This window comes from Rhinopithecus bieti, unplaced genomic scaffold (genome assembly GCF_001698545.2).
Source record: "Rhinopithecus bieti isolate Rb0 unplaced genomic scaffold, ASM169854v2 scaffold_1017, whole genome shotgun sequence".
Lineage (NCBI taxonomy): Eukaryota > Metazoa > Chordata > Mammalia > Primates > Cercopithecidae > Rhinopithecus > Rhinopithecus bieti.
In genome coordinates this window covers 340,538-350,652 of record NW_016803657.1, presented here as the reverse complement: position 1 = coordinate 350,652, position 10,115 = coordinate 340,538, and the positions used below count along the sequence as shown (strand labels likewise).

General features: G+C 63.0%; 3 protein-coding genes across 5 annotated transcripts in view; 1 reads left to right on the top strand and 2 right to left on the bottom strand.

Moving 5' to 3' along the window:
* The window catches only part of KCNK4 (potassium two pore domain channel subfamily K member 4), a 6,842-nt gene extending 4,967 nt beyond the window's left edge, over window positions 1-1,875 (bottom strand). Inside the window, exons 1-2 of the mRNA XM_017892210.1 lie at window positions 1,828-1,875; window positions 426-691 (exon numbers count right to left, since the gene is read on the bottom strand). Coding sequence (XP_017747699.1) covers window positions 426-691; window position 1,828 — 267 coding nt within the window. The 5' untranslated portion in view covers window positions 1,829-1,875. The remainder of the gene's footprint in view (window positions 1-425; window positions 692-1,827) is intronic.
* A 2,507-nt stretch (window positions 1,876-4,382) lies between these two features.
* On the bottom strand, window positions 4,383-8,281 carry GPR137 (G protein-coupled receptor 137). Its single transcript, XM_017892876.1, is given in 9 exon segments — window positions 4,383-4,837; window positions 5,151-5,269; window positions 5,392-5,520; window positions 5,642-5,659; window positions 5,662-5,697; window positions 5,699-5,797; window positions 5,917-6,142; window positions 6,848-6,897; window positions 6,981-8,281. Coding segments are annotated over 9 exon segments (1,194 nt in total). The 5' UTR covers window positions 7,338-8,281; the 3' UTR covers window positions 4,383-4,677.
* Window positions 8,282-8,476: 195 nt separating this feature from the next.
* Window positions 8,477-10,115, top strand: part of BAD (BCL2 associated agonist of cell death) — a 17,701-nt gene continuing 16,062 nt past the window's right edge. Inside the window, exons 1-2 of one of the 3 annotated variants that reach the window (XM_017892909.1) lie at window positions 8,477-8,719; window positions 9,491-9,685. In XM_017892909.1, the coding sequence (XP_017748398.1) occupies window positions 9,499-9,685 (187 nt within the window). In that variant the 5' untranslated portion in view covers window positions 8,477-8,719; window positions 9,491-9,498. The other 2 variants (XM_017892891.1, XM_017892899.1) reach the window with 2 other exon arrangements.

Sequence of the window (10,115 nt, the reverse complement as noted above, 5' to 3'; positions counted from 1 at the left end):
AAAAAAAAAAAAAAAAAAAAAAAAAGGGCATTTGTGGTTTAACTGTAATTCACATTTAAATGAGAGTCTTGGATTTTATGTGGCAATCTAAACCGGTGAGTGAGACCTGTGCAAATGTAACATAGCCCTTGTGCTATGGCCATTCATTCATTCATTTTCCCCTCATCCCACCACCATCACACCCTGAAGGACACTATCTAGGTTCACAGTCCTGGGCCAGGCTCTCCAAGGAAAACAAATGACCCCACTGTTGCCCTATTGAAAACACAGAGACCTGGACCCCAGCCTCTGTCCCACAGCCTCCGGCTGCACCCCGTCCTCAGGGATACTGATCTGAAAGCAGCACCGGCACAGGGCCTCACTGGCACGCAGCTAGTGCCAGGGGTGATGGGTGACAGCTGAAGGGCTGAGGCCCACCCACGCACCTTGATGAGGAGGCCCAGCTCCTGGTCGCTCACACACGGATGGGCCCTCAGGAACTTCTCTCGGACCTCCCCCAGCTCCCTCTGGGCCTGCTGCTCGTGGGGCTGCTCCAGGGCCCGGAACACCAGGGCACCAGACACCAAGTAGAGCAAGACCAGCGCCAGCAGGGCCAGGAGCGTGGTGCTGCGCATGGCGCGCCCAGGCGCCGGGCCAGCTCCACTGCCCGCCTGGAGGGGCCGGGCAGGGGGCTCCTGGGGAGCTGTCGTCACTGCGGGCAAAACCAGGGATGCTGGGGTCACTGAGCTGGCCTGACATCCACACCCTTCTCCTCGATCCCCTACACACCCAAAGATCCATAAAGCCCCTAGCCGCACTGTCCACAGATATCCCTCTGACTGAACACACCCAGTCCCCCTCCTATCTCCAGCCTTCCCCTTACCTCCGCTGCCCCTGTCGGGGACCACCGGGTGAGGAAAGAGAGGAGGGCACCGGGAAGGAAAAGGAAGGCGAGTGGGAGGCCGAAAGAGAACCTAAGCCTGGCTGGGGGAAGCGGGGCGAGTGAGGAAATGTGGGGGGTGTGGGGTGGTGTGGGGAACTGGCCCTCGAGGAGGAGGCTGAGGGGGGCTCAGAGACGTCCGAAGGGAAACCTGGAGGAGAGGCCGGACCGCATAGGGCGGGGACAGGGGAATGGTGGGTCCCGGCTCGCCCGCTGCGGCTGCGACAGCATCTCCGCGGCTTCTCCGTCCCCTCTCGCCTCGCCCTGCTTCCCGGCTGGCCCTCCAGGGTGCCCCCGCGCCCCGCCGGGCTTTCGAGGAACCCAGGGGTGAGTCCCGCACCCAGGCGAGGAGGGGTGCGGGGACGCCCAGTTCCCGGAAAAGCAGGGCGGGGTCCGCAAAGGCCACACGGGGGGGGGGGGCAGTCCCCGGGACAGCTGTCAGTCCCCACAGCGGGCGGCGGCGCCCACGCGCACACACGCCCCGGCACGCGCCGCCACGCGCGGGCACAAAGACCCGCGCGCCCACGCTCCACCCCGAGGCTGCAGCGCCACACCGCCCCGCTGCACGCACGCACCCCACCTGCACACTCCGCAGACGCCCCGGCATCCCCGGCCCCCATGGGCGTGCCGGCCGCGCCAGGGCACCCAGAGCCCACGCACATGTATGCGGACCCTCGCGTGCACACGCCAGACCGCAGGGCAACCGCGCAGCGCCCGCAGCTCGCTCCCACCGCCTCCCCCGCGTCCCCACAGCTACGCCTCGGAGCGTGGCGGGCAGCGGGACTGGCGGCCACACCACTCCCTGAGGCGCCCACGAGTGGGAGGTGGGCACCCCGCCTGGCCAGTCGCCCCCGGGGCGCCCCTGCCCCGGAGTCCTGCCCGCACACCGGAGCCCGCCCCACACTTACTGTCGGCCCTGCTGCGGCTGCGGCTGAGGCCCGGGTTCCAGCACGGCCTCGCCGATGCCGACTGGGCCGCGGAGGCGGCAGGGGCGGAGCGGGCGGCCGCTGGGGCTGGGACCCCCCTGCCGCCGGCAGAAGCCCCCCTCCTCCCGCGGTTAACCCCTCCGGCGCCGCGCTTCCCTCCTTGCAGCGCCCTCGCCGCCGGCGCCGCCCCAAGCCCTTTACCTGCGGCCGCCCGGCTCCCCAATGCTGGCCAGCCCCGGGAGGTGGGTGGCAGAGGAGCCGGAGAGGGGTTGCAGCTGGGGCCAGCCTTCTAGCCTTGGACCGGAGCCCAATGTGGCCAGCGGCAGGGCCCCGACCTGGGCATCAGCTGGCCCACCTCTCTGGACAGGCAACACGCTAATCTGGCATCTCCCAGGCCCATTACTGGATCGGGAAGGGCCCGCAACTCTCCGCCCCTGGGGACAGCCTGGCCCTTGGGCTCAGTACTCATGAGGGAGGGGCTCCGCGGGACAAAGGGGTGGGGGAAACCCGGTGGGGTCACCTGGAATTGGCCGACATGGAGGTTGGGACCCACCTCTGGGGAGTCGCTGCTGGAACGCCTCCTGCCCTCACTCCAGTTTTGGCCCTCTACCTGCTCCCGGGCTATCCCTCCAGGGTGCTCCCAGCCCCAGCTTTTGGTTCTCACTTCCGTGACCAGAAATCAGCCCCAGAAAGGCTGTGGCTGGAGCTGCCTGCAGATCCCAGCATGGCACTGGTGCCAGCATCCACTCTCCCACTGCCTGAACACCCAGGCCCTGGCTGGTCCTGAACTTGCCCTGCCCTGTTCTCACCCCCTTGACAACCTGTGACCTCTCCAAAGACCCTCTGGTGCCTGCTGGGGTCCTCAGCCCTCATGCTGGATGGCTTTCAGCCTGGGCTTTGAGGCTGACCACCCCCTACTGGTAGGGAACCTGGACAGGTTACCAAACTCTGGAGTGTCCCTGTTCCCACTTACAGAAAAGGGGTGATTAATCATCACTTCGGGGTGCTGTTCTGGGCATTAAGGAGGCCAGTGTTTAGAAATCCTCAAAACAGAGCCTGGCACACACAATAAAGTGCCCCACAAACGTTAGCAGTTTTCCTTTCCACAAAAAGTGATTGTCCAGCTTCAAGCTGATTCTCTGAGTCTCAGATGCCCTCTCTGGAGGCCCTGAGGGTCTGGTGCCCACGATGGTCCCAAGTAAAGGGTTTTGAAGCAGGCCCAGTGATAAGCCAAGGGAACTCTGAAAAGCTGGGACAACCACCTATGTGGGCAGGGGACAGACCCTCCAGTAAAGGACTCCTAGCCATCAGACAGACCTGCCAGGACCATGGGAGCAGAGAGCAATGACTATGCTGCTAAGGACAGTGGAGAAGAGGGCCACTGGGAGGGCACAGCTAGGGGACCACCTGTACATCTGGGCAAACCCACACCCTGGTAGGAAGATAGGGGCTGCTCAGTCACCACGCCAACTCCCTGGCAAGCCCTGGACTAACTCCTGGCTCCTAAAGACCAGGTTGGGGTGGTGATAGGTAAACAGGGCCTCCAGAAAGTCTAATCCATTGGGGTTAAGACTCAGTAGCTGCCAGGCATGGTACCTCATGCCTGTAATCCCAGCACTTTGGGAGGCTGAGGTGGGTGGATTGCTTGAGCCCAGGAGTTCGAGACCAGCCTGGGCAACATGGTGAAACCCCACCTCTAAAATAAAAAATTAAAAAATTAGGCAGGCTGAGGCAGGAGGATTGCTTGAGCCTGGTTGGTTGAGGCTGCAGTGGGCCATGATCGTGCCACTGCACTCCAGTCTGAGTGACAGACCCTGTCTCGAAGAAAAAAAAAAAAAAACCAAAAAAATCCTCAGTAGCCACATAACCACAGTAATGTGGGGCTGTGGGGCCTAGCAGAGGGGCCACATCCCTTGACCAGGAGACAGAAGGCTTCCTAAAGATAGTGACAGTCGCCAGGCGCGGTGGCTCAAGCCTGTAATCCCAGCACTTTGGGAGGCCGAGACGGGCGGATCACGAGGTCAGGAGATCGAGACCATCCTGGCTAACACGGTGAAACCCCGTCTCTACTAAAAAAATAAGAAAAAACTAGCCGGGCGATGTGGCGGGCGCCTGTAGTCCCAACTACTCGGGAGGCTGAGGCAGGAGAATGGCGTGAACCCAGGAGGCGGAGCTTGCAGTGAGCTGAGATCAGGCCACTGCACTCCAGCCTGGGCGACAGAGCGAGACTCCGTCTCAAAAAAAAAAAAAGATAGTGACAGTTGATGCAGGTCTTGAGGAAAGAGTAGGAACTGTTCAAGTGGAGAGGGAGCTGGAGTTAGTGGGGCAATTCTGGGCCAGCAGAGCTTTGAGAACAAAGGCCTGTGTGGTCTCCTTCCCTTGCAAACTGCAGGCCCCTCCTCTCCCAGCCCACCAGCCTTGATGGGGTAAGTGGCCCCTGCCCAGCCTAGCAGCCCACTTCAAGGGCCACTGTCTGTTCAGCCTTAGGCCAAACAGGCAAAAGTGACAGGAACACAAGGCAGATGACAGACAGATGAACAACTGTGGGGCGCAGACACTGTTTATTGAGTGGCAGGCACAGGAGAGGTAGCTGGCTCCAGTGTGGAAGCGGAGGTGGCAGGTCATGCCAGGGTGCTGTGGGCATCTGGCAGCCAGGGCCACGCCCCCATCCTAGGGGGATGGCACAAGCTCACTATGACAGGAGCAGCAAGGAGCTGGCCAGAGGAGGGGCAGCCACGACCCCAGGATCCTGGGCAAGAAGTGGCAAACTTGGCACGGGGCCTAGGGTGAGGGGGACTGGGGCCTGGGTATTCTGTGGGGGAGGGAAGGGGATCACGTTTGTGGGGTGGAGTAGAGACTGTGGTGGTGGCCGCCTGGTCCTGGCACCTGGGAGAAGAGCAGAGGAGTGGTCTTCGTCTGGCTGCCCCCATACCAGCCCGGCTCACGCCCGATGGCGCCATACCAGCTCCCAGAGCCTAGACTGCCTGACATACTGCAGCAGAGAAACAGGGTCAGTCTCAAGACAGTGACCAGGGTCACAGTCACAAGAGCTGCAGGAGGAACAGAGGCTTAGAACAGAATCCCTGTGACCTAGACCTTCGGGGCCCAGAGCAAAGTACATCTCTAGGCAAGGGATGGAGGCTTTAGCCATAGGAACCCAGGGGACCTCACCTAGTACAGATGTGGAAGCAAAGGCCATGGCAGGGGTGGAAGGGCAAGACCCGACTCTCTCAATCCCCTATAGCTCGATGGAGCCAAGTGGGTGGAGGGGGGCAGGGGTACTGAGGCAGTGCCACGGCTCCTACCTGGTGCTCTCACCCCGGCTGTGCTCCCAGGAGCAGCCCTCATCTTCACAGTGCCCAGCCCGGTCAAAGAAGTAGGACCGGGAGGCAAAGACCTGCCCATTGAGGATGTGGCTGGTGCTCTGGGGGAGGAAGCCATCATCGATACTTACTCCTGTCCCTCACTGTTCTCCCAGCCCATCCCCAGATGCCAACCCAGGATTCCCTCTCCACTGGCCCCACAGGGGAGGGTGCAGACCCTTACCAGGTCCTGTGGGGGCCGGTGTACCCGGAAGAAGCCCACCAGCAGGGTGGTGGGCAGCAGCTCCCACACGAAGAGGATGAGGCCAAATACCAGGTAGCCTTTGTTCCCCAGGTCATTCACCAGGTCCGCCTGTGGGAAGGCAGGGGCTGGTGCCAGTCTGCAGTCACGCCAAGGGGGCAGTGGGACAGGGCCCAGGCCAGCTGGGGCCAAGGTGCCACAGAGGATGGTGGTCAGACATGCGTATGCCCACCTGATCAGACACATTGCTTACCAGTCGTAATCGAAGGTGTCCAGCCGGCTCTGGTGGTGGCCAAGGCCAGTGGCTGGTCAGGTTGTAGCAGGCCCGGCTGGCATAGAGCAGGACCATAGCTCCACCCATTGCGGCCGCCTGGCACACACTGGTCCCCTGGCACAGGTAACAACAGAGGACCCTCAGGGAGAGAAGGCTCCCAGCTTCCTCTACACCCTGAGAACCGCTGCCCAGAGATCCCAAAGGACACCTGGGCATCAGTGCTGCGGCCCTACCTTGGCCTCCAGGTAGATGCTAGTGGAGGGGGCCCGCCTGGCGACGAGGCAGAGGCAGGCAGCAAGAGACAGCGCACAGATGACGAACAGGGAGTCGCTCACCAGGACGCGGACAAGCAGCAGGGCCCAGGGCTGTGCCCGGCGCCGATGGGAGAGCACAGCACACAGCACGTTCACCAGCAGAAAGAGCAGTGAGGCCCCCACAAAGGCCCCTCGGACAGCCAGCCTGCAGCCACAGCACAGTCAGCCCGGGCCCTCAACAGCCCTCAGCACTCACCACCTGCCCCACCTCCTGCAGGAAACCCCAGTGTCCACAGAACTCAGGGCATCCAGTCTGAGCCCTGTTCCTCCATTCTTACAGATAGAGAAACTGAGGCTCAAAGAGGTCAGAAGGTGACTGACAGCCATGGTACCTCGGAAGGGGCACCAACTGGAGTCAGAAGTCTCCGTCTGAGCCCCAGCTCTGCGACCTTGATCCTGATGCCTTACCTGGCTGGGCCTCAGTTTCTTCATCTCTCAAGGGAGGAGAGTAGCCTCTCAGGGAAATTGTACAAATGAAAGATGGCTGGGAAAGCTCTTTATAAACCGTAAGACACTGTGCAAATGACGAGGGCATTGCGGCCCCAGGTCACCCAGGAGTGCATATGGCTTTGGTGCTTCCATGGGCTGGAGCCTCCAGCTCACCCTCCATGGTGGATGCCACTGGGTTCCTCTCCCTCACACTACCACAACCATTCCTATTCTTGTGCCTTGCAGATCTGCAACGCCTCTGCTGAGCCATCTGCGCCAGGTGCTTTAATTTTTCCAAGCTCTTCCACAGACATTCCCTGGGTTGTCTTTGTCTCAGCCCTGACAGGTGGGAAGGGATCTACATGGGACTGTCCCCTGCCCCGACCTGGAGGTTGAGCCCACCAGTGTCCCGAGTACTTACAAGCCTCGGCTCATCTCCGGCCGACGCTTCGCCTTGGCCTTGAACACCACCTAGGAGCAGAGATGCCCTTCACTCCTGTGGGTCCTTGAGGCTTGCCACCTCCCACCCCCCACCCGGGACCACAGTTGGTTACCTGGGCAAAGTAGAGGTTCATAAGCGTCAAGGTGAAGAACTGCAGGCAGACGGGGCAGCAGTAGAGAAGCCAGAAGGGCAAGGGCCCCAGGCGGTTGGCGCGGGGAGTATCTCGGAAGTAGAAGGAGAAGAGGGTGGTACGCAAGGCAGCCCAGAGCAGACAGAGGGCCAGGAACACCGTCTGATAGCTGAGACGCTTGTGCCCGTACAGAAGCACCAGCCAGAGCTGGGCATAGACGGAGAAGAAGAGCAGGGCATACAGGGTGGTGTAGGCAGCCGTCAGCCCCAGGGTCACAGCAGGTGGCAGCGCAGGCACCAGCCCGGCAGCAGGCACCAGGCCAGACAGGTTACTCTCCATGTCAGGGAGGGAGGCCTGAATCCCGGAGACAGAGAAGGAGGGGCTGTCGGCAGGGCCAGGGAAATAAATACGGAAGGGTGGGAATTGCAGGATGCAGAGAGGGAGATGGGGCGCTGAGGAGGAAAGAAGTTGTGGCTGACAGGCCCCTCCTCCTCAACAGAGAGACCCTTGCCCTTGGAGAACACTGGCAGCCTGGGCCCCAGGCCCCTCACTCAGGCGCATGGAAGGGCAGTCTCTTCTCTCCAGGGCAGACCGGGTGGGGGTTGGGGGTGTCTCCTCCCTGGGCCTACCCCAGAGCCAGGGATGGGGGGATGCAGAGGCCCAAGGAGAGGAGTCCCTGGCCTCGGTCGCTCGTGTCGTCCTGGCTGGAGGGGGAGAGCCAGCCGATGCCCGTCGGGTCAGGGCAGCGGCCGCTGCAGGGGGCGCCCAATGCCCCGCTCTCCCCTCCCCAAGCTGGGGAGGCTCTCTCTCCTCCAATAATGCGGATGGGGAGGGCCTCTGCCTTCTGTCCTCGTAATTCTCGAAAGCTGTCCCCCGCCCCACCCCACCCCACCGCGTCCACTCTCCAGCCTCAAGGGGCGGGAGGAGGCGGATGCCAGGTCCTCAGGCCGCTGATGGGAGAGCCGGCTCAGGTCGTGGGGACCCGGGGCTCCGGCTCCCCGGCTCCCGCTGCTCCGCCCCCTCCTGCGCCTGCGCGGGCGCTGTTCGCTACGCAAATTGCGCAGGGGCCTGGCCGGCTCCGCAGTCCAGCGCCGCACCCGGCGTGAAACCGTACGAGAATTGGCGCGAGCTGCGCCGCTGGCGGGCGCCCGGGGTTACGGGAGGCGGCTGGAGGGCGGCCGAATTGCGGGGGCCGTGCCGCATCAGGGGGTCCCCGGGTGGGCTGTGCCCGGGCGGCCCGCCTTAACTTGTATGGGGGGGGCGCCAGTTCCCACGCTCCTCTCTCCTATACCCAAATCGGGGTTGTGCCACCCAGCCGGGGGGCGGCAACGGATTCCCGTCCCTCGGTCTCTGAAGAAAACTTCCGCCCATAGCCAAGATGGCCCCCGGGCCCCGCCCCCGGGCCTGAACCCGCGGAGCCCCGAATCCCCAGCGCGGGCCCGCCCCCCGCCCCGGCGCGCCGGCGGCCCTGCTCACCTGGCCGGCCGCCTGCCAGGCGTGAAGCCCCCACGGACCCTACGGTCCACCCTCACCGGGTCCCCGGCCCTCCTCCCACGCCCGGGCAGCCATCCCAGCCAGGGAGGAGGTTCCTGTCCTTATCTCCAGTGCCCCCGAGGTGGCGCGGGAGGTGTCCCCCGAGGCGGGCGGCGCGAAGCTTCCACGCCTGGGAGGAGGAGCGGGGAGCGGGACTTTCCGACCGGGCACCCAGTCCAGGCGGAACGGTAACAATAGCAACAATAATCGCATCCGACGGCTGAGCTTCAGTTGTGGCTGTGCCAAGCGCCTTCGCCCGCAGTAATCACTCCCTTCACAAAGTTTTCACTGGCTCCTGGGGGAGCTGTCACTATCCCCACTTCACTGGGGGAAACTAAGGTCCAGAGGGGCTGAAGGACTTGTTGGCAGAAGTGGGTCTCCAGGTTCCAAATGGGGACCCCAGAGAATCCCTCTCCTGCTCCCACACACGTCCAAGGTGTGAGGCAGCGAGGATGTGAGCACCAGGGCCGCAGGAGGAAGAAAAAAGGCTGCGGGAGAGGAGCCGTAGGTCCGAAGGGGGGGCGGGGCCGGGCCGGGTTGACCCCGCCTCTGGACCTACCCGAGTGACGTTCCGAGAGGTGATTGGGCCAGGTCGCTGACAGTTCCCGTTGCCTAAGCAACTAGGGCCGGGAGCCCGGGGTGCAGGAGGGAGGCGGCAGGCCCCGGGTTAGGGGCCTCGAGATCGGGCTTGGGGTGAGACCTGTGCGCCGTCACCACGGGTGGGGCGGGGCCTGGGTAGGGGCCTGGGTCCACCAGGGTTCTGAGGGGAGATTGAGGCCCTAAGCCGACAGCATCAGCTCCCTGCCAGGCCAGACCCAGCAGACAGATGAGGGCCCAGGAGGCCTGGCGGGCCTGGGGGCCCTAGGGTGGGAGAGGGAGCCAAGGGTACCTGCCTCTGCCTTCCATGGCCACCGTTGGCCCCAGCTGTGCCTTGACTACTTAACATCTTGTCCTCATAGCCCAGAGCATGTTCCAGATCCCAGAGTTTGAGCCTAGTGAGCAGGAAGACTCCAGCTCTGCAGAGAGGGGCCTGGGCCCCAGCCCGGCAGGGGACAGGCCCTCAGACTCCGGCAAGCATCATCGCCAGGCCCCAGGCCTCCTGTGGGACGCCAGTCACCAGCAGGAGCAGCCAACCAGCAGCAGCCATCATGGAGGTAAGTACCCCACCACCTCCACCTGCCGGGTCACCTCACCCCCAGCCCACAGTCTCCCTGCATCCCAGTTGTATCCACGGGCGCTGAAGGCTTTGGGTCAGTCCCCAACCTCTCAGAGCCCCAGTTTCCTCTTTTGTAAAACAGAGCAGTTTGGCCGGGCGCGGTGGCTCAAGCCTGTAATCCCAGCACTTTGGGAGGCCGAGATGGGCGGATCACAAGGTCAGGAGATCGAGACCATCCTGGCTAACACGGTGAAACCCCGTCTCTACTAAAAAATATAAAAAACTAGCTGGGCGAGGTGGCGGGCGCTTGTAGTCCCAGCTACTTGGGAGGCTGAGGCAGGAGAATGGCGTAAACCCGGGAGGCGGAGCTTGCAGTGAGCTGAGATCCGGCCACTGCACTCCAGCCTGGGTGACAGAGCGAGACTCCG